The sequence below is a fragment of the Hoplias malabaricus genome, unplaced genomic scaffold, assembly GCF_029633855.1.
Source record: "Hoplias malabaricus isolate fHopMal1 unplaced genomic scaffold, fHopMal1.hap1 scaffold_106, whole genome shotgun sequence".
NCBI lineage: Eukaryota > Metazoa > Chordata > Actinopteri > Characiformes > Erythrinidae > Hoplias > Hoplias malabaricus.
The window spans coordinates 71,817-95,269 of NW_027101178.1; the positions used below are offsets into that span (position 1 = coordinate 71,817).

Below are 23,453 nucleotides of genomic sequence, written 5' to 3' on the forward strand. Positions count from 1 at the left end.
TTAACAATATCTGACTTCGGATATATCCCTGCGGATGTGATTGGGAGGGGGAGCCATATCATTAAAATAACCTCCTCCTTTCTTCATTCACTGCTCCACTGCCCATGTAGGAGAACTTTGCAGCTCCACAATTACAGGCTGTAGTTTGTGTGTTGCTCTGCATACTTTTTAGACACTTTTGCTCTGTCCTTCAACGGTTTGCAACCCTCGCAGAGCCACCACGGGGCAGGAATAATTTGGGTAGTGGCTCATTCTCAGTGCTGAAGTAACACTGACTTGGGGGTGGTGTGTTAGTGTGTTGTGCTGGTACGAGCGGATCAGACACAGCAGTGTTGTTAAGAGTCGTGGGCAACGTCCAGTGACCAATACAAAAATGTGCACCAACAGACGAGCTACGGTCTGTGACTTTACATCGACAAAATGGACCAACGAGGTAGGTGTGTCTTGTGACCAGTGACTGGACAAAGTATTTAAAAACACCATTGCAACACACACTAACACTGTAACATCACTACAGCGCAAGCCATACCAGCTGAAGATGGTGAAAAGGGGCTAACGAAGTATGCAGGACAACAGATTGGCTTACTTTCTGTAACTGTAGGACTACAAAGTACACCTAGATGGTAAATGGAGCTGATAAGATTAACAATGGATGCAGAAAGGTGATTGGTGTTTAAAAAAAAAATCACAATATTTTGGAATAATTCTTTACAATTTTCAGTACACTGCTAAGGACAAACAAACACACACCCCTCTATCGTTTACACACATGACTACAACCTAGCACATCGAAAATAAAGTGCACACATTCTAGATATAGTAGTATTTCCAGTGCAAACACTCGTTATCGTTAGTAAACTCTGATTTACAGTCAATCAGCTGTGGACACAAACACTGGAGTAGCTTCACGTAAGTTTAGAGTCAGAGCCCATCAAATCCGGACTTTGGATCCAGATTCCAGGCCGGGATTGTAAAAAATGGCCAGCTGCTATGACACTATGGCTGCACCTGACGGTCCAAGTATAACGCCATCCCGGCCAACGTTTGTAAAGACTTGGCCTGGAAGCTGGATCAAAGGTCTGGATTCACGGACCTCTGACCTGTGCTAATCGTTGATTAGAGGAATTTAAACCTCCTCCAGCACTGAGCTATGGAACGGTTGAGAAGCTGTATTACGTTTGTGATTTAGAGCGATGATTACGATCCAGAATTAATCACCCAACATGACCTCGCTAACGTTCCCGGGGCAGAAGGCCATCAAATCAATGTTGGAGCGTTCCAAAATACAGTCTAAAACCGCCCCAGAATGTTTTAAAGGAAGTAAAGGGTGGACAGACTGCCGATTAACATCCTAGATTTCAGTTGTACAGTGTGTAATGCAGAGGGATTTGCACAAACCCAGTGTCAGGAACCTCATGGAAACAGACCCATATTAATACGACAGTAACACAAATATCAACCAATCGGGTAATTAAAGATACAGTAAAGAGAACAGATAAACAGGCAGTGTACAGGAGTACAGCAATAATGTGGGTAAATAATAGACACGCTGTTGAAGCTATGCTACATCCTGCACCGCCTGCAGGGGGTAGCATATCTACACATTTAGCTACAGCAATCGACAGCATCACATGGGCAACCTATTCCTACTCAAAGAAAATGTGCCAGATTGTATTAAATCAACAGGATCCATAACAAAACATGCGCACACATGCAGAACTTTATAAATATCTGCAGAAAATGATCCTTACCATGTCAGTTTAGAGTGGTTGTATATTACGTGCTCCATTACAGAGAAGTGAATTTTTCACAGCTGTGGCGTTAGGATCCAGACCTCTGAAGAATAAACAGCTTCTAAGACTAAATTTTACAAAGCTGTTGCATAAAAGTTATATATGTTTGGTTTTGACATGATTTGACGCCATATTCACCACGAAAACAACCTACAGTCCCGCTCCTATCAGCAATTAAATCCTTGTAAACGGCTCACTGTTAACGGAATGACATGTTACTGCCGATAAATAAACCCCTTAGTGCCTTAAAAGTGGGTTAGACGTAACTCTACACCTTTGCCGTCAATAAATTTGTTGAATTAACACAAAATGATTCAAATTAAATGGAAATAGCTACTTTGCAGGCATCAAAATGTCTGGTTACTACCGCCATTACTGTAAAGAATGTATGAGATGATACGTTTTTCCCATAATGCACCATTTTAAAGCAAACCACACTGAAGGACTTGCTTTGCATCTCAATAACTGAGTTATTTATAGAGAATATCTACGGATTGCACTCTGTAAAGAACCATTTCAACAAGCTTTCACCAAGTGCCTAGCCACAACTCCTTTTACATCAGTGAGAGTGAGGATTCTGTGCAAAACAAGCACCGATTTACATTAAACTACAGTCTTTTATAAACGATTGTTCACTGTTTGCGAACTGAGTGTTTCTGTTGGTTTTTTTAAAGCCCTGTGTCAGAATCTCAAGGTACTTCACGGTTCTTTAAGTTCCTCCCAGTGCTGCAAAGTGCTGATGTTTATAGAAAATCATTCGTTCATACATTGTCTGTAAACACTTAACCGATTCAGGGTCACGGAGAGTCCGAAGCTTATCCGCAATCACTGGGTGCAAAGCACACCTTGAAGGGGACGCCAGTCCTTCACATTCACTCACACCTACGGACACGGTTGAGTCTCCAATCCACCTACCAACGTGTGTTCGGAGGAAACCCACTGGGACGCACAACCTCCAGGTCCCTGGAGCCGTGAGACTTCGACACAACCTGCTGCACCACTGTGACGCCCCATAGAAAATCAATCTTCATAATTACATTACTTTGAAAGAATATATCTTTAAACTCGGTTACCTACGTCATTCATCCTACACAAACCGGACGACCATAAAATTCATATGGCACCGTAAACATTGGAAGAGTGCTTCTGTCCCCATTAATGCCACCTGAAAGAAATATTTCAAGTTGTATAACAACACATGGAAAATAAGTCCACACCAGCTGCTAAATATCATGCTATTGACCATTCATCGTGAGCAATTCAGGACAATGTGTCTCTTAAAGATTGGAGGGGAAAAAAAGCATGAAGAGGAGAGCTGTAAAGAGAAGAGTGATGGAGAGGTTCAGGCAGATCAAAGTGTGCATCACTTCCTGTTCTTGCAGTAGTTTGCATAGCTGTTGCAGGCTTTCTGCATGTCTGTGAGGAAGGCAGGAACTCCGCTCTGTACACACACACACACACAAACACAGAGACACACACAAACACAGAGACACACACACACACACACAGAGACACACACAGAGAGACACACAAACACAGCAGGAGAGAAAAAATAAAATAAATAAACAGGAAACCTCTTTCAAAAGTTGTGTTTTTTTGTGTTTATTGTGAATGAAGTAGGTTGTGTATTCATACCTTAGCTGCCCAGTTTACGAGCCATGTCGGGATCTTACCTCCAGGATTGTCAAAATAGTTCATGAAGACTAAAACAACAGAGAAACATTCCACCGAAGATAGAAGATTAGATTATTTGTTTAGTTTGTAGGAGCATTTACTTCTGAAACATCTGCTTATTGAGTATCAGTGTCAAGATGTAATTTTATACCTCCCTTTTTAAGATGGACGTCACTGAGACGTTTGATAATACGATCTGATAAAAAAAGACTAGCTGGGCTTCAATCCCTGTGTTTGGCAAATGTTATGTGCAATAAAGAAATTTGGGAAAAACTGCTCAATACGTTTCATTTGGATGTCACAGACTCATGTGATCAGGAGTGGCATTAAAACCAGCAAAACTGGGCCATTAGAGCGGGTTTTTGCTTTAAAGGCTAAGCACCACTTAATGGACCTCCATGAATACTTCACATTATTGTAGTTACTGACAGATATAAGTATGAATTAAAATGAAAATAGCAGCTTAATTTGCTTTAAAACTGACAATTTTATTAAATTGACGGAAAAACCCGAGCTCGCTACGGAAATTCTTGAACGCGACCGTGACGTCACTGGTGGACAACAGCTGAACAACGCCGCGGTAAAACACCGTTATGACTGACTGTTATGACAGTATCTAACTAAATAACCAACATTATTCATGACAATAGCCTAGTAATAAGCTAAACTCAAATGTAGAGGTACCGTTATTCTTGTAAATGTGATCGAAGTCGAACTCGAATTCATCCGACACTATAAACCTCCGTAATGCAGCTACGTAGCCGAGTATAATCTGAGACACCGAGTTTAGCGAGTCAAGCTAACGTTAACTAACACCAACTAAAACAGGCGAAGTGAGTGTCCTTACCCTGTTTACCTCCATGTTACAGAGGCTCTTGAACACCTTTCGTTGGTGTCCTTACATACCCATATTGTTGGAAAAGCGCCAGTGAAATGAGCTACAGATAACGGAGTGAGCGGAGGGTCCTTTCCAAAGTGCCCGTTTAAAGTTGACAAATTTAGTCCATTTTCTGGATATTTTGGGATCTTTGGGCCATTTGTGCACAGATGTCCCACTGTACATTGAATGATTGCAGCCAAAAACAACACACCTTTTCCTCATTTTGCATTAAATTAAGTGCAGCTTCTAGAGTTGTTGTCCACCATCTACGTCACAGGCAAGACGCATATTAGAGTTTCCCAACACCGTCGGGGGGGGACCAACGGTCTTTTAAACCTTATTCCTTCAATTAGTAAGAAATAACATGTTTTCTGACAATCAATAAACACAAGTTAGGAACTCAAACTCCACTGTATTTATTTCTGTGACACTTTCATAGAGCTGCTGCTTAGCCTTTAAGCAGAATCATTTTTACAGCCGTTGCGATCTCTTTATGACTGTGTTTCAGTTGAAGGAGGCCAGGCAGGTCCCGTAGTAGTCCCTTAGTAGTGACTACACATTCACTAAATTAAGAAGCTGACATGTTGGTGATATTAAAACCAACTAATAAAAATTTTCCTACAATTACAGAACGTAGCCCATCTGTTGCTCCACCCCCTGTTTTTCAATCATAAGGACTCCCACTGGCCAGGTATTGTTTTCATATAGAATTCGGGTGATGGCTTCTTTAGATGTAAATAAAAAGATGAAGCCTTTACATTCTCAAGAATTAAATGAATACCCAAAAATTAAAAATATATATATATATTTGAATTATTTGAGCCAGCCCTACGTTGCTGTCAACATTTTTTTTGTTTGTTGTTTGGAATGGAACCCATGCTGTTTTAAGTGTCATTTCTTTGTAAGTAGGAACCTCACCCATCTCTCACCCCATACCTTTAGTGCCATTGCTTCCATCACTCTCCAAAGCGACACTCTGTTTGTAGTCATTCACTCTGATCACTCCCGCTTTCTCCGGACACTGGGACACAGCTGAGCTTTTAGCTAGAACCACACATATTTTCCTCCCGTTCACTTCCAGATCCTTACGCTCCCGCACATACACATACTGAGAGGAAAGGGTTAAGGACAAATGTAACAGAGAGGCCCTGAATCACAGTGCACAAGAAAGAAAGAAACTCACTCCCAGTTTGAACAGTAATCTTGATGTTGTGGTAGGATACATCCCTGTTGGACAATGGAAAGGGATATTTCACCTCCCAGTAAATAGCTTTCTGGCCACTGTAGTCTTTTTCATAGAGCTCTGTGGAAGGAAACAAAAAAGGCCTCATTGTTTATCTCTGTTCACGCCAGATAAACGTAATCTGGAGGGTATAAGACAACTAATAAACCCCCAAACGTTGAAAAGCATGAACCAAGATGGGTAATTTCAACATATTTTTGTTGTTTCAGATTCCTTTCGCTGGAAATAACTCTAAATTTAACGGGACGAAAGTAAAATACAGACTGAAAGTGCTACAAATCTAAACAGCTTCAGTAATGAATGAGTTTCTGTGAAAATACATTCATTCATTGTCACACACTCACGCCTATGGACACTATTAAAGTAGCCAATCCACCTACTGTTTTTTGGACTGTGGGAGAGAACCGGAACACCTGGAGGAAACCCACACGGACACAGGGAGAACACACCACACTCCTCACAGACAGTCACCCGGAGGAAACCCACACAGACACAGAGAGAACACACCACACTCCTCACAGACAGTCACCCGGAGGAAACCCACTCAGACACAGAGAGAACACACCACACTCCTCACAGACAGTCACCTGGAGGAAACCCACGCAGACACAGGGAGAACACATCACACTCCTCACAGACAGTCACCCGGAGGAAACCCACTCAGACACAGAAAGAACACACCACACTCCTCACAGACAGTCACCCGGAGGAAACCCACACGGACACAGGGAGAACACACCACACTCCTCACAGACAGTCACCCGGAGGAAACCCACACAGACACAGGGAGAACACACCACACTCCTCACAGACAGTCACCCGGAGGAAACCCACACAGACACAGGGAGAACACACCACACTCCTCACAGACAGTCACCCGGAGGAAACCCACACAGACACAGGGAGAACACACCACACTCCTCACAGACAGTCACCCGGAGGAAACCCACTTACGCGCAGCTCAGTTTTACACGGCCATGATGTCCCTGCAGGCGGCACAGTGGAGCAGCAGGTAGTGTCGCAGTCACACAGCGTGGTGTGTTCTCCCTGTGTCTGCGTGGGTTTCCTCCGGGTGACTGTCTGTGAGGAGTGTGGTGTGTTCTCTCTGTGTCTGCGTGGGTTTCCTCCTTGTGACTGTCTGTGAGGAGTGTGGTGTGTTCTCCATGTGTCTGCGTGGGTTTCCTCCGGGTGACTGTCTGTGAGGAGTGTGGTGTGTTCTCCCTGTGTCTGCGTGGGTTTCCTCCGGGTGACTGTCTGTGAGGAGTGTGGTGTGTTCTCCCTGTGTCTGCGTGGGTTTCCTGCGGGTGACTGTCTGTGAGGAGTGTGGTGTGTTTTCCCTGTGTCTGCGTGGGTTTCCTCCGGGTGACTGTCTGTGAGGAGTGTGGTGTGTTCTCGCTGTGTCTGCGTGGGTTTCCTCCGGGTGACTGTCTGTGAGGAGTGTGGTGTGTTCTCCCTGTGTCTGCGTGGGTTTCCTCCGGGTGACTGTCTGTGAGGAGTGTGGTGTGTTCTACCTGTGTCTGCGTGGGTTTCCTCCGGGTGACTGTCTGTGAGGAGTGTGGTGTGTTTTCCCTGTGTCTGCGTGGGTTTTCTCCGGGTGACTGTCTGTGAGGAGTGTGGTGTGTTCTCCCTGTGTCTGCGTGGGTTTCCTCCGGGTGACTGTCTGTGAGGCGTGTGGTGTGTTCTCTCTGTGTCTGCGTGGGTTTCCTCCGGGTGACTGTCTGTGAGGCGTGTGGTGTGTTCTCTCTGTGTCTGCGTGGGTTTCCTCCGGGTGACTGTCTGTGAGGCGTGTGGTGTGTTCTCTCTGTGTCTGCGTGGGTTTCCTCCGGGTGACTGTCTGTGAGGCGTGTGGTGTGTTCTCTCTGTGTCTGCGTGGGTTTCCTCCGGGTGACTGTCTGTGAGGCGTGTGGTGTGTTCTCTCTGTGTCTGCGTGGGTTTCCTCCGGGTGACTGTCTGTGAGGCGTGTGGTGTGTTCTCTCTGTGTCTGCGTGGGTTTCCTCCGGGTGACTGTCTGTGAGGCGTGTGGTGTGTTCTCTCTGTGTCTGCGTGGGTTTCCTCCGGGTGACTGTCTGTGAGGCGTGTGGTGTGTTCTCTCTGTGTCTGCGTGGGTTTCCTCCGGGTGACTGTCTGTGAGGCGTGTGGTGTGTTCTCTCTGTGTCTGCGTGGGTTTCCTCCGGGTGACTGTCTGTGAAGAGTGAGGTGTGTTCTCCCTGTGTCTGCGTGGGTTTCTTCCGGGTGACTGTCTGTGAGGAGTGTGGTGTGTTCTCCCTGTGTCTGCGTGGGTTTCTTCCGGGTGACTGTCTGTGAGGAGTGTGGTGTGTTCTCTCTGTGTCTGCGTGGGTTTCCTCCGGGTGACTGTCTGTGAGGAGTGTGGTGTGTTCTCTCTGTGTCTGCGTGGGTTTCCTCCGGGTGACTGTCTGTGAGGAGTGTGGTGTGTTCTCCGTGTGTCTGCGTGGGTTTCCTCCGGGTGACTGTCTGTGAGGAGTGTGGTGTGTTCTCCCTGTGTCTGCGTGGGTTTCCTCCGGGTGACTGTCTGTGAGGAGTGTGGTGTGTTCTCCCTGTGTCTGCGTGGGTTTCCTCCGGGTGACTGTCTGTGAGGAGTGTGGTGTGTTCTCCCTGTGTCTGCGTGGGTTTCCTCCGGGTGACTGTCTGTGAGGAGTGTGGTGTGTTCTCCCTGTGTCTGCGTGGGTTTCCTCCGGGTGACTGTCTGTGAGGAGTGTGGTGTGTTCTCGCTGTGTCTGCGTGGGTTTCCTCCGGGTGACTGTCTGTGAGGAGTGTGGTGTGTTCTCCCTGTGTCTGCGTGGGTTTCCTCCGGGTGACTGTCTGTGAGGAGTGTGGTGTGTTGTCCCTGTGTCTGCGTGGGTTTTCTCCGGGTGACTGTCTGTGAGGAGTGTGGTGTGTTCTCCCTGTGTCTGCGTGGGTTTCCTGCGGGTGACTGTCTGTGAGGAGTGTGGTGTGTTTTCCCTGTGTCTGCGTGGGTTTCCTCCGGGTGACTGTCTGTGAGGAGTGTGGTGTGTTCTCGCTGTGTCTGCGTGGGTTTCCTCCGGGTGACTGTCTGTGAGGAGTGTGGTGTGTTCTCCCTGTGTCTGCGTGGGTTTCCTCCGGGTGACTGTCTGTGAGGAGTGTGGTGTGTTCTACCTGTGTCTGCGTGGGTTTCCTCCGGGTGACTGTCTGTGAGGAGTGTGGTGTGTTTTCCCTGTGTCTGCGTGGGTTTTCTCCGGGTGACTGTCTGTGAGGAGTGTGGTGTGTTCTCCCTGTGTCTGCGTGGGTTTCCTCCGGGTGACTGTCTGTGAGGCGTGTGGTGTGTTCTCTCTGTGTCTGCGTGGGTTTCCTCCGGGTGACTGTCTGTGAGGCGTGTGGTGTGTTCTCTCTGTGTCTGCGTGGGTTTCCTCCGGGTGACTGTCTGTGAGGCGTGTGGTGTGTTCTCTCTGTGTCTGCGTGGGTTTCCTCCGGGTGACTGTCTGTGAGGCGTGTGGTGTGTTCTCTCTGTGTCTGCATGGGTTTCCTCCGGGTGACTGTCTGTGAGGCGTGTGGTGTGTTCTCTCTGTGTCTGCGTGGGTTTCCTCCGGGTGACTGTCTGTGAGGCGTGTGGTGTGTTCTCTCTGTGTCTGCGTGGGTTTCCTCCGGGTGACTGTCTGTGAGGCGTGTGGTGTGTTCTCTCTGTGTCTGCGTGGGTTTCCTCCAGGTGACTGTCTGTGAAGAGTGAGGTGTGTTCTCCCTGTGTCTGCGTGGGTTTCTTCCGGGTGACTGTCTGTGAGGAGTGTGGTGTGTTCTCTCTGTGTCTGCGTGGGTTTCCTCCGGGTGACTGTCTGTGAGGAGTGTGGTGTGTTCTCTCTGTGTCTGCGTGGGTTTCCTCCGGGTGACTGTCTGTGAGGAGTGTGGTGTGTTCTCCGTGTGTCTGCGTGGGTTTCCTCCGGGTGACTGTCTGTGAGGAGTGTGGTGTGTTCTCCCTGTGTCTGCGTGGGTTTCCTCCGGGTGACTGTCTGTGAGGAGTGTGGTGTGTTCTCCCTGTGTCTGCGTGGGTTTCCTCCGGGTGACTGTCTGTGAGGAGTGTGGTGTGTTCTCCCTGTGTCTGCGTGGGTTTCCTCCGGGTGACTGTCTGTGAGGAGTGTGGTGTGTTTTCCCTGTGTCTGCGTGGGTTTTCTCCGGGTGACTGTCTGTGAGGAGTGTGGTGTGTTCTCCCTGTGTCTGCGTGGGTTTCCTCCGGGTGACTGTCTGTGAGGCGTGTGGTGTGTTCTCTTTGTGTCTGCGTGGGTTTCCTCCGGGTGACTGTCTGTGAGGCGTGTGGTGTGTTCTCTCTGTGTCTGCGTGGGTTTCCTCCAGGTGACTGTCTGTGAGGAGCGTGGTGTGTTCTCCCTGTGTCTGCGTGGGTTTCCTCCGGGTGACTGTCTGTGAGGAGCGTGGTGTGTTCTCCCTGTGTCTGCGTGGGTTTCCTCCGGGTGACTGTCTGTGAGGAGCGTGGTGTGTTCTCCCTGTGTCTGCGTGGGTTTCCTCCGGGTGACTGTCTGTGAGGAGTGTGGTGTGTTCTCCCTGTGTCTGCGTGGGTTTCCTCCGGGTGACTGTCTGTGAGGAGTGTGGTGTGTTCTCCCTGTGTCTGCGTGGGTTTCCTCCGGGTGACTGTCTGTGAGGAGTGTGGTGTGTTCTCCCTGTGTCTGCGTGGGTTTCCTCCGGGTGACTGTCTGTGAGGAGTGTGGTGTGTTCTCCCTGTGTCTGCGTGGGTTTCCTCCGGGTGACTGTCTGTGAGGAGTGTGGTGTGTTCTCCCTGTGTCTGCGTGGGTTTCCTCCGGGTGACTGTCTGTGAGGCGTGTGGTGTGTTCTCTTTGTGTCTGCGTGGGTTTCCTCCGGGTGACTGTCTGTGAGGCGTGTGGTGTGTTCTCTCTGTGTCTGCGTGGGTTTCCTCCAGGTGACTGTCTGTGAAGAGTGAGGTGTGTTCTCCCTGTGTCTGCGTGGGTTTCCTCCGGGTGCTCCGGTTTCCTCCCACAGTCCAAAAACACACGTTGGTAGGTGGATTGGCGACTCAAAAGTGTCCGTAGGTGTGAGTGTGTGAGTGTGTCTGTGTTGCCCTGTGAAGGACTGGCGCCCCCTCCAGGGTGTATTCCCGCCTTGCGCCTAATGATTCCAGGTAGGCTCTGGACCCACCGCAACCCTGAACTGGATAAGGGTTACAGATAATGAATGAATGAATGATGTCCCTGCTACAGTGGTTTGAGGACATGGAGAACACGGATAATTGCTCTCTTTTTGCTTGCATCATGTCATGTTTTTTTTTTTATTATTTATTTATTTATCCTTTAAATGCACTGAGCCACATGTGAACACAGCTGTGCTGTTCTCTTCCACTCCAGCACCATGCTGTGCTGTAACTGGCGCCATATCCAGGACAGATGTTCTCACTCAAATCCTCCTACGTGATGTAATAGAGGCACAGGAAGGGTCTAGGAGTGTCCCACAATGATCCACGACTGAAATGAGTCTTTATTATGTAATCCTTTTGACAGGTTTTTGTTCATCTGTCGTAAATAAGTCTGTACCAACATAATAACCCACCCTTTTCTAACAGGTAGTGGGTAAGAGGTTGCACATCAACCATACACACCATAAAACAGACCACATGGGACACTCCATGAGTATGAAGAGTGAGAAAAATGGAGAAAGTAAAACAGAAAATAGAGATAGAAAAGCATTCTCGTGTACATCTGGATATTTTTGAAGTAATTTTTTAAAAGGAAACATCCATATTTGTTTACATTATATTCTTTTTCTTCTAATAAGTGCTCTGTGGCCTCATGATGTACCCTTCAACACAAAAAAAGAACAAAAATTTTAATATTAAAGTAAAATGAGCTTCTGTATTGAAATCTGTATCGGTATCTGCAGCTGTCTGAATCGGATCAGAACTGAACAAATGTGGATTGACCCACCACTAACAGACATATTACAATAAAGTCCTTTCGCCAGTTTGTCAAACATATACCCGTATACAACCCTGTGAAGGACTGGTGCCCCCTCCAGAGTGTTCTTGCCTTGTGCCCAGTGAGTCCGATTACACACAATGAATGAATATAAATATAATTCCATAGTGTTTCTACAGTGGTTATTTATTTAACTTTTAAAATAAATGTGCATAATATTTTCTTTGAATTTATTTATTTATTTTTAATTGTTCGGCAGCCCTACTTTATAGTTCTGAAAATAGCTCAATTTGAAAGGTCATTCATTCATTGTCTGTAAACACTTATCTAGTTCAGGGTCACCGTGTGTCCAGAGCCTACCCGGAATCACTGGGCGCAAGGCAGGAACACACCCTGGAGGGGGCGTCAGTCCTTCACAGGGGAACACACACTCACACTTTTGAGTTGCCATTCCACCTACCAACGTGTCACCCGGAGGAAACCCACGCAGACACAGAGAGAAAACACCACACTCCTCACAGACAGTCACCTGGAGGAAACCCACGCAGACACAGAGAGAACACACCACACTCCTCACAGACAGTCACCCGGAGGAAACCCACGCAGACACAGAGAGAACACACCACACTCCTCACAGACAGTCAACCTGAGCATTTAAGGGTTAACAGTTAACTATTGATAAATTCAGTGGATTATATCATCACCCATTTTCTGCATAATCCTGCCTTTAAATAACACGTCATGTAGAGAAGTACATACTGTGCACTATCTTGCGCTCAACCCAGGATCCCAAATATGCTTAGGCTGCAGCTGATATTCTTGTGTGTAGCCTATACAGAATGTACAGATCAGCAGTGTGGAGTAGGTCAGTTCTGGTTATAAAATAACAATAGTTAACAGAAAGGCTGATCTCTCCAACACTCGAGTTAATATCCTACCATGCATAAGCCTATAAAACCATCTTATACCATCTGTTCTCACTCTGAGAATCGACCTATACTAATGCCACAGCATTTTAATCTCATTCTTTATAGGTAGGATATGGCTTTACAACAGTGTGTGTGTGTGTGTGTGTGTGTGTGTGTATATACACATACGTTAAAACCAAGCACACCATTGTTTTTCCTGTGAAATTCACAACAAGTTTGATGTGTCACATGACCCTGTTCCAATTGAAAAAACAAAAGTTGGATCCAAAATGGCCGACTTCAAAATGGCGGGAATCGAACACACAACCTCCAGGCCCCTGGAGCCGTGTGACTGCGACACTAACCTGCTGCACCACCGTGCCGCCCAGCATCAGATGCCTTCATACCCAATTATCATTGTTTTATTGCGATAAAAAAAATGACATAGTAGTTTAACAACTTTGGAAATCAACCACAATCTGACCAAATAATAAAGTAATAATTATTTATTGTTATTTGTTCATTATTTGTTGTTATTATTTAATAAAGTAATAATTATTATTGAAATGCCAACTTTAAGTAAGATAAAAGTGAGGTAGTAGTGTTTTTGAGGTGGGACGATTGAGGGGAGTTCAAAATCTGATCCTAGAAACAACATGGAAATTGAAACAAAGCAGGGGTGCTCTGAGGCCATCCATCCGCCACAAACAAACACACATACACAACAAAAACAACTGGAGCCTGGAGGGGCATGGCCGGATCTCCCCCAACTAGGATCCACTTCAGCAAATAAATGAACCCACACACACACACACACACACACACACACACACACACACACACACACACACACACACACACACACACACACACACACACACACACACACACACACACACACACACACACACACACACACACACACACACACACACACACGGCCAGCCTGGAGCCAGGGATGTGTTTCTAATAAAGCTGTACCCCACCCTGCCTCCCTCTCAGACACACATATGCGCCTCTTGCATGGTCAGTTTATTTGCGTTTGCAGGAAACCCACACCCATAGTTTGTCTCGTCTCAAAAATGGCCAGGAACCGAAAGAAAAGTTTGGCATTGCTCACTAAATAAATAAGAGAAAGGAGGGACGCTCTCCGGAAGACAAAGACAAACATTAATACACAAATACACAGGATCCACAACTAATATAGCCATTGGTTTATCTTCACTAAAGTCAATAACAGGAGAAAATATCAATGGTAGAAAAGTTAAATTCAGTTATATTTGGTATGTCTCCATTAAATTAATTTTTTTATTGAAAAAGGACAGATAAAACACAAAGAAATGGACTCAGTATAGTTTAAAATATATGTGGCGGCACGGTGGCGCAGCAGGTAGGTGTCGCAGTCAAACAGCTCAAGGGACCTGGAGGTTGTGGGTTCGATTCCCGCTCCGGGTGATTGTCTGTGAGGAGTGTGGTGTGTTCTCTCTGTGTCTGCGTGTGTTTCCTCCGGGTGACTGTCTGTAAGGAGTGTGGTGTGTTCTCTCTGTGTCTGCGTGGGTTTCCTCCGGGTGACTGTCTGTGAGGAGTGTGGTGTGTTCTCCCTGTGTCTGTGTGGGTTTCCTACGGGTGCTCCGGTTTCCTCCCACAGTCCAAAAAACACACGTTGGTAGGTGGATTGGCGACACAAAAGTGTCCGTAGGTGTGAGTGAATGTGTGAGTGTGTTTTGCCCTGTGAAAGACTGGCGCCCCCTCCAGGGTGTATTCCCGCCTTGCGCCCAATGATTCCAGGTAGGCTGTGGACCCACCGCGAGCCTGAACTGGATAAGGGTTACAGATAATGAATATATTAATATTGACAAAGCCAATGGGTTTATGTTTGATGGTGATGTCATGTTTGTTTGTTCAGTGGATTTTACAACGTACATATAGGAATTACATCGTATCTACAAATATTAAGTCATATATTGTGATGTAAATTTTTGTTTTAAAGTGAAACATTCAATTAAAATCAATGTGGCCCTCTGTTTTGCTTTTCCAAAACCTGAGAAAAACTCGTACTCTGTTAAAATCTAAATATTAAAAAAATGATATTCATTTAAATTTGATTTTATCAGATGCTGGAATACCAAAGTTGTTTTTTGATCAGAGCCCTAGTCTAAACTCATTTGTTCTAATCAGCCGTCAGGAGAACAGGTACGTACAATGGAGAGAGAAATAAAAAGAATACGTTTTAAATGTCACTATAAAAGTAAATCACTGCATTACTGGTAATGAAGACCAGGTTTACTAAACTGCTCAACCTCACTTTAACACAGGTTTGAGCAATGTAACATATTTAATGAAACCCAGACTGAGAAAACTCCACATTTGCCAATGACCTTGATGTTGTTTCCCCCTTGTCGGGAATTTCTGTTTTATTCTGATTTCCAGAATATCACGCTCATTAGAGGTGGCTTTGATCCATAGGACATTATAATTGTTATTCTGGAAATGGTGAATTACAAATGAAAAGAAAAAAAGGAACCAATCCAATACAAAAAAATGTAACTTCAACTATTAGGTAAACATAACACAAAGTGAAGAAAAGTAGGCAGCAGTGTGATACCTGACAAAAGCTAACAAATTTAAAGGCTAAGCACCAGCGATATGAAAGTGTCAAACAAATAAATACAGTGGAGTTTGAGTTCCTAACTTCTGTTTATTGATAGTCAGAAAACATGTTATTTCTTACTAATTCAAGGAATAAGGTTTAAAAGACCGTTGGTCTTCGCCTGTTTTAGTTGGTGTTAGTTAACGTTAGCTTGACTTGCTAAACTCGGTGGCTCAGATTATACTCGGCTACGTAGCTGCATTACGGAGGTTTATAGTGTCGGATGAATTCGACTTCGACTTCGATCACATTTACAAGAATAACGGTACCTCTACATTTGAGTTTAGCTTATTGCTAGGCTATTGTCATGAATAATGTTGGTTATTTAGCTAGATACTGTCATAACAGTCAGTCATAACGGTGTTTTACCGCGGCGTTGTTCGGCTGTTGTCCACCAGTGACGTCACGGTTGCGTTCGAGAATTTCCGTAGAGAGCTCGGGTTTTTCCGTCAATTTAATAAAATTGTCAGTTTTAAAGCAAATTAAGCTGCTATTTTCATTTTAATTCATACTTATATCTGTCAGTAACTACAATAATGTGAAATATTCATGGAGGTCCATTAAGTGGTGCTTAGCCTTTAAATACAACAAGGGAAAAAAATGCTAAAATTATGACAGTAAAAGAGTGCAGTACATGTTACAAAATCTAACGTATTTGACCGCAGAGAATAGTCAAAGACAAGCGGTCTCATTTTTAACAAAGCTAAGTTAAACCCAATTTTCCATTTCCATATTTTAATACCCAAAGTGCCTCATGGAACTGGCTTGTAATGCACTCACTCACTCAATGCCATACTCATTCACTCATGGCTAGAACTGCACCACAAGGGACACTATTTCTCACTTACTCCCTGACATTAAGAAAGTGCTCCACAAGGAAGTGCTGCTTGTTCAGTTACACTCAGCCTGGTGTATTGTCTAATGTATAAAAAAAATATTAACATAGGGGTGCTAAGTTAGGCTAATATTTCTCTGCTGCTCAAAGTTATTGCACCAAACTAGCATGTCACATCACTGAGGTGAAAGTAAAATATTTGGGTCGAAGGAAACTTAATATACTACTGTAAACGTTAGCACTAATGTTAGCATCATTTCGAGGAGCTTCTCCTATGCTAAAGGTGAATTAGCGCTAATAGAATTTTAAGCCTCCTGAAAACATGGTTATTCTTTCAAAAAAGTTGATCTAAAATTATTTCATCAAGTCTAACTGATTCACAAACTTCAAACAACAGTATATATAAATAAAACATTACATCACAGAGGGTAACAACAGTAGCCTCATGTAGCATAATATTAGAAAAAGAAAAGCAAGTAGCTAGTCAAGCATTATATGCATTCGTTAGGTTGAAATAGTGAAACTGAAAGGGAAGATTTGTTGAAAAGCTGGAGATTTGTTTGTGCCAATGCTAAGACTGAGCAGCATTTCATTTTTTTTTTTAATCCAATGGTTCCCAAAATAAGTTGCACAACATCTAAGAGGAGGATCAGTGCAAGGTGATTTGATACAAAAAGGGGGTACTGCAAAAAAAGGTTTGGGAACCACTGCTCTATTCTAACACAATCAAAATCAACATTTAATTTAATATATCTGATGATTAGTTGAACAAGGACAGCCATTCTCAAGCCTAGGGAGTATCAGGCTGGTGAAGAATCGCACATCTGAGAGAACTGAGACTGCATGAGGTCATTCTATAATCCACATTACTACCATACACCACAACACAACATGAGGTTAACAGTCTACCACAAGCACAATGTAAAGAACTTTGCTGAGACTGAACACTTTAACACAGCTCCTAAGGCCTTTTACCTGGAAAACTGTTTGGGAATTTTCCGGAAAGATGCTACAAGACAAAAGAAAAGCAACCAAATCATTCACGACTACTCATCCACAATTCTAGCTTGATGAATTTATAAGATGGATTATGGATTATTTTTTTTTGTTACTACAGCAACTGGTCTCTCTTGTTTGGGAAGTTTAACGTTTTTAAGGTGTGGTGGAATATTTTGGGTTTAACGCAACTATGATTCCAGATGATGCTTGAAGCAACCAGTCCCCACCAGCACAGCTAACCGTGCTCATGTTTAAGCGGACACTTTGCCTTTTGCTGCTGTTATTTCAAACATGGCGTACAGCAATGCCACAAGAGTCCAATCTAAAGTAAGAGTTTCTTTTTTAAAGACTACTAAGTCATGTTAAGAGACTCTCAAAAATGTTCAACCTTTCCTTATGTGAAATATATGGTAGAAACAAAATGTTTTTTAGCAAATGTATGTTTTCTCTGCTTTGCATTACCTTTGACATAACCATCCCACTGTTTCCTGTAGGCTAGATCCATATAGACATCAGCACAGAGCTCTGGGGAACAGGCGGACAGCGTGCCGAAAACTTTGTACTCGTACAGTCCAGTTTCCTGTTTGTAAATGAAGAGGGGGGGGGGGGGTGAAACAATAACAATCACATTAACATTAACTGAGCCTAGAGCCCAACCCAATGGAAACAGCATGTGGAAGTAATGAGGAAAAGTCACATGGAGTTCCACAGTCCTCCTCACACTCTTACATCATGTTTAAAAGCCAGGTCTATGTTTATGAATGAGAACAGATATAGGGCAAGCCATTCTTTTATCTAAATGGCACACAACTCATTAGCAGGACAAGTTTATTTATTCAAACAAACACAACACATTTGTCTTATTCAGTGCTAGCACACAGTATAAAGTATCATCTTTATATACAGTCCCTGTGCTATAGCAACTAATCCTGGACATTCGGTGCCATGATACAGCTGTAATATTAGTTTCAGTTCCTGTTTGACTGAGCTTACAGAGCTCTGAGACTGTTGTTATGTTTATTTCACGCAGATGGAATTCAAACCCCTGGTTCTACCTTAATGAAACGACGATATATCTTGACCCCCATGGTCTCGGTGAAGAATTCCCACTCTCCTCCGACCTGTGGCTCGTCCAGCTCTCGCCATGCCTCCTGAAACTGCTGCTCTGTGAACTGCAGAGCCATGTTTTCAAATCTCTAAGACTACAGCCAGCAACACTAGCCTACTGCACTGACCACGACTGTACCATAATAAAAGTCCCCTCTCCAAATTCCTCAAAATAGAGTGGAATATAACTTTAAAAACGATGTGTAGGAGGGAAGTATATATATATAATAAAATAATAATAAATAATTTATTATTATCATTATATTATATTTTAATATAATAATAACAATAATAATAATAATTATAATGATAATAATATCATTATAATATCAATATTATTAATATTATATGTCTGTTAGCAAAATAATATATATGGACGACTACTGACGTGCAGACTGACCAATTAAATGTTTACAGAGAAGGTTATCGACCAATAACAGTAGCGCTACAGTCAGACCGTCCAATCAGAAGATTTTAGGCTACTTCACCACGCCCCCTTCTCACTCAAGCGAACCAAACGGAGTAGGGGGGCGGGACTAGTTTGTTAACGGAAACTTCTCGAAGTTCTATGTAAGCTCTAGAAAAACAAAATGCCGGACGTTTGTGAAATTCCGCCCGGACATTTTTTTAAGTCTAAAAAAAGAGGACATGTCCGGGTAAAAGAAGACGTCTGGTCACACTAATGTAGGGCTTCACATGAGTGTGCCAAAGGCAGTATAGTATAGCCACTCCCTGTCTCATTTTGCAGCAGAGATGGAACTCTATCCCGTCTTTTGTCAGTTGTCACAGTATCTGTCGCTTGGTCCCGGTCACTGTCTGTTAGCCATAGCAGCTAGAAAATTAGTCATTTTTACCATCAAAATCTAGATAACTCTATTTATAAACGTGATAATTTACTATTTATTTCCTATAAACCACAACTCCCATGAAATTAATGCAGTTGCTTTGTTATCTGTAAAAAATTAAAATATTTTTGTTCAATTTAATTTACATCATTTGAACACAGGCTTTGTCCTTCAAACTGTGTGAAAATTTCATGAATCTACAGAAATGCTCCAAAATTGCTTAGAATAAAATATTTTACATTGACTTCCATTCAAAGTTAATAAGGCTTTTACCTTCTCATATAAAGTTACTATATCACAGTTGCATGTTTTTCTTTGGACAACCACATTATGCTCCATGGAGCAAAGGCCCTCCTCATGTGGGCAGCCATGTTTAAAATAGATTTAGTACAGAATCTCTGACACATTCAGGCCACTAGGTGTCAGTATAAAGGCTGTTTAATAACAAAAATGACTGATTGTTACTTTAAAGGTGTTTGAAAAACATTTGACAGCAAGTAAAGATGAAATACTCGTGTCTCAAATAAAAATAAATATAGGAAAGGTTTGGAAACATGTGGCACTTTAAAAGGTGTTATTAAGAACAGAAAATTGATCAAAAGAAAGGGACTATTTCGTCAGAAATATCTGTTGCCTATTAAATAAAGGAAGAGTGGTCTCTGAACTGCAATATATTTTACACGCTTTGGGCCACGCTTGGGGCCCTAAGCATCTGCATTTGCTGGTTATATTACAAGTCTTCCTTTTTTTTTCTTTCTGGCGTTCCTTTCTTGGGAAACATTACAGGTAAAGACTGCTATACTTTATGGGTAGTGTGTTGTACAGAGCCAAGGTCACTCAGTGTGTGGCCTGAAGTAGCCAGTGTTCACTTCTCTGGAAAGAGCTGGTGTATCTCTTTTTTTGGGCAGGGATTTCAGACAGGAAGGAACACCCTGTATCCACTTACATCCCAACACACTACGCCACTGTGTGCAGAGCAGTAATACAACGCTGAACTGATTCACCATCGCTCACCAACCAGGGAAGGGGTCAGTCCATACGGCTTAACACATGGTGTAACATGAGGGACACAGAACTAGCAAATGTTAGAATACAAATGTTAGCATACAATGTTAGCATTGGTTAGCATACAAATTTAATTTATCCATTTGTTTTAAAAATACTGACCTAGGCTATATATATATATATATATATATATATATATATATATATATATATATATATATATATATATATATATATATAAAATGTTTGGACATTTTGTTCAAATTTTAGGGAATACTTCTGACACACAGGGTCAATTTAGGGCACAAAGCTTGTATAAGTTTAGGAAGGGTCACCCTATAGTTTCAGACCCAATGCCCAGCGTCATAGCTCTAAAGACTTTAAAGTGTGGGTTCTCTGAAGGGGTGGAGCTAGAAGTTGAAGTTGCCATGGTGCAGGTGATCCACAGCACAACACATCAGCATCTGATGGATATCTATAGACACATGCAAGAGAGAAAAAAAATAATCTTAACACTTAACACAAATGTGACTTTTTATATCAGAGCTCTCTCTCTCTCTCTCTCTCTCTCTCTCTCTCTCTCTCTCTCGCCAGAGTAGTTAGCTATAAGCATGTAAACATAAAGTGAAAGACATTCATTCATTATCTGTAACCCTTATCCAGTTCAGGGTCGTGGTGGGTCCAGAGCCTACCTGGAATCATTGGGCACAAGGCAGGAATACACCCTGGAGGGGGCGCCAGTCCTTCACACACTCACACCTACGGACACTTTTGAGTCACCAATCCACCTACCAACGTGTGTTTTTGGACTGCGGGAGGAAACAGGAGCACCCGGAGGAAACCCACACAGACACAGGGAGAACACACCACACTCCTCACAGACAGTCACCCGGAGGAAACCCATGCAGACACAGGGAGAACACACCACACTCCTCACAGACAGTCACCTGGAGGAAACCCATGCAGACACAGGGAGAACACACCACACTCCTCACAGACAGTCACCCGGAGGAAACCCATGCAGACACAGGGAGAACACACCACACTCCTCACAGACAGTCACCCGGAGGAAACCCACGCGTACACAGAGAGAACACACCACACAGACATTCACCCGGATTAAAACCACACAGACACAGAGAGAACACACCAAACTCCTCACAGAGGGTCACCCGGAGCGGGAATTGAACCCACAACCTCCAGGCCCCTGGAGCTGTGTGACTGTGACACTACCTGCTGCACCACCGTGCCGCCAAGTGAAAGACAGAAATATGAAAATAAGAATAAAATTAACACAACATACCAGATTATTATTAAATAGTATAAGAAAGAGGATCAGAATGGAGGTAAATAACACATAAGTAATAGTGGTTGTCACTGGTGTCCCCCAGGTTATGAAATCCCTTTATCTCTCACTCTTTCTCTCATTCATCTCCTCAACATCTTATTCATTCTAATTCCAACCTTCTTTCTCACTCCCTCTGTCTTCTTCCTGAACTCCCCCAAACCTTTTCTATCTCCCCATCTATCTATTACACACACACACAGTTTTCTCATACACGCCCTCTCTCTCTCTCTCTCCCTGGAGGAGGATCATTCTCGCTTCACTTTTGAGCGCATGGGGCTCCATCCCTGTCTCTCTCTCTCTCTCTTATTAACTGGAAACTTCATGGACACTTCTTGAGAGCAGCTGAGCGGGATGGAAAACTCTTACCAGGTACGTTTCCACAGCTTTACCCCTTCTTCAGGATCACATCACCTTCTCAGAATAAAACACAGACTCACAAAATCACCACTACATTCAGCGGTCTTACCATAGTGATTTTGCTGAGCCTCAGAACTCGGGTTCGTGTGTTTGCAGACATGGTTTCTTTCATTTCTTTGTGTTTAGTCCGCGTTTTTTTTTAAACGTAGCTCCACTCAGCCTCGAAAAAACAAACCCAAGTCTTAAGTGTAGCGAGCCGACTACGGACTGCTAGCAAAACCGCAACCCCCTCATTAAACATTTACTTTTACAATTAAATACAAGACATTCACAGGACAATGTGGTTGTTCAAATGATTTGAGAAAATGACCGTTTAAAATGAACGTGTTTAGATGTGTTTGCCGTTTCGTGCTCGTTAGTAACACTTAGTCATCGCTAGTAACGGTTATAACGGACTTGTTTATATTTGAAAATTTAATGTCCTCCAGTAGTCTCTCAAAAATAAACTAACCCGTATAATCTTGTATTTTATGTTAGTTGACTATATTTAGGAGTCATATAGTGTTGAAAAATTTAATATTAATTTCTACAGTGTGGACTGGACCTAAAAGCTAGTTTAGAAATGGTATTTGCAAGAGGTTTTTAAAAAAAAATGCTAAAAGCTATCATATGTCCTCATGCTAAATTAATCCCAGTTATCTACCTGATTTTGTTTGTCTCTATGTCTTGTCCAAAATATCTAATATTTTTCCATTTTTTAGAAACATTTAACATTTATTTGAAACCTTAAAAATAATGTAAAAACACTTTTGGTCTCTTCTACCAAAAAAACTTGGTCTTAAAAACATTTTTAATAAGCTTTATGTGTAATGAGGATCAAGCCGTTTCTTCCAGATAAACACAAGGCAATATTTTGTTTGTCATTTCAAGTTTTACAGAGCTTTATAACCTCTTTTGTTTCGCAGTGTAGCTGCACAGACTTTAACCTCTGAAAGTCTGAGGACTGTTCTGCGGTTCATGCCTCAACAACCTGTGAAGATTGACCCTGCGATGCCAGAGGACCCCGTCAAAGACACCATGACAGTTCCCACAGCCCCGGAAAGATCGGTTACAGACAAAACCAACAACAATGACCCACTGGTCACCGCAATCTCCATCCCTCTGGTCACAGAGGGCCAGCTGACGGCGGCAACGGGTGGAGCGGAGCTTTCCTGCTACCGGTGTGTAATCCCAATGATTAGATAGTGTGCTTTACTCTTAAAGGCTGAGATAAAATTGATTTTTACTAGAAAAGAGTAACAAATAATATTTATGAAAGCAATGATATGTTATATTTGCACTTTTTATAAATGCTCCCTAGAGTAGGTCACCCACATGGGGCTGTCCATGTTGGAAAATAGGTTTAGTAAAGAATATCTGATGCTTCCTCTGGCAAATGGGTGTCAATGTAATGTCATTTTGTTTAATAATGTACAGAACAATTAGAGAAATAGAGAAAATGATGATTGCTCCTTTTAACACTGCTAGCTAGCTAAGATACTGTCATAGCCTACATCTCTACTGGCGAAGATATGAGGGTATGAGTTCCATGTGAGCAATAACTCTGACAACGTTGGTCCTATTGCTCTGAATTCAACTCATAATAGCCAAACATGTTAGCTGGTATGCCTTCAGTATTGGCGTAACACCGAAGTCCGCGGACTGGAGTGTGCCACCCAGACAATCATTCGCCATATACCAGCATTACAGCCCAAACCGAAAGTGAGAAGCTGTGACATCATGTCAAGCGTAGTCTGTGAAAAGGCTAAATCTGGTGAATCTTCTGCTGAGGATTGCTCAGTACATAGGTTTAGATATGACTTCTATAGAGTATGTAGTGGTCTCCTTGCTCCTTGAGTAC

At 43.6% G+C, this 23,453-nt stretch overlaps 2 protein-coding genes across 4 annotated transcripts in view; one reads left to right on the plus strand and one right to left on the minus strand.

The window, feature by feature from the left end:
- On the minus strand, positions 1 to 21,990 carry pctp (phosphatidylcholine transfer protein). 2 transcript variants are annotated; one of them, XM_066659312.1, is made up of 6 exons: positions 21,663 to 21,990; positions 17,354 to 17,471; positions 5,571 to 5,650; positions 5,284 to 5,455; positions 3,429 to 3,496; positions 1 to 3,234 (listed from the first exon to the last, which is right to left on the minus strand). In XM_066659312.1, exons 1-6 carry the CDS (start codon positions 21,723 to 21,725, stop codon positions 3,157 to 3,159), a joined length of 579 nt encoding a protein of 192 aa, XP_066515409.1. In that variant the 5' UTR covers positions 21,726 to 21,990; the 3' UTR covers positions 1 to 3,156. The 2 variants fall into 2 exon arrangements, with proteins under 2 accessions (XP_066515409.1, XP_066515408.1); XM_066659311.1 differs by lacking the exon at positions 21,663 to 21,990 and adding an exon at positions 17,947 to 18,107.
- The window catches only part of tmem100a (transmembrane protein 100a), a 7,910-nt gene continuing 5,912 nt past the window's right edge, over positions 21,456 to 23,453 (plus strand). The window contains exons 1-2 of one of the 2 annotated variants that reach the window (XM_066659314.1): positions 21,456 to 21,565; positions 22,524 to 22,773. In XM_066659314.1, coding sequence (XP_066515411.1) covers positions 22,571 to 22,773 — 203 coding nt within the window. In that variant the 5' untranslated portion in view covers positions 21,456 to 21,565; positions 22,524 to 22,570. Of the gene's footprint in view, positions 21,566 to 22,518; positions 22,774 to 23,453 lie in introns of both variants that reach the window. The other variant, XM_066659313.1, reaches the window with a different exon arrangement.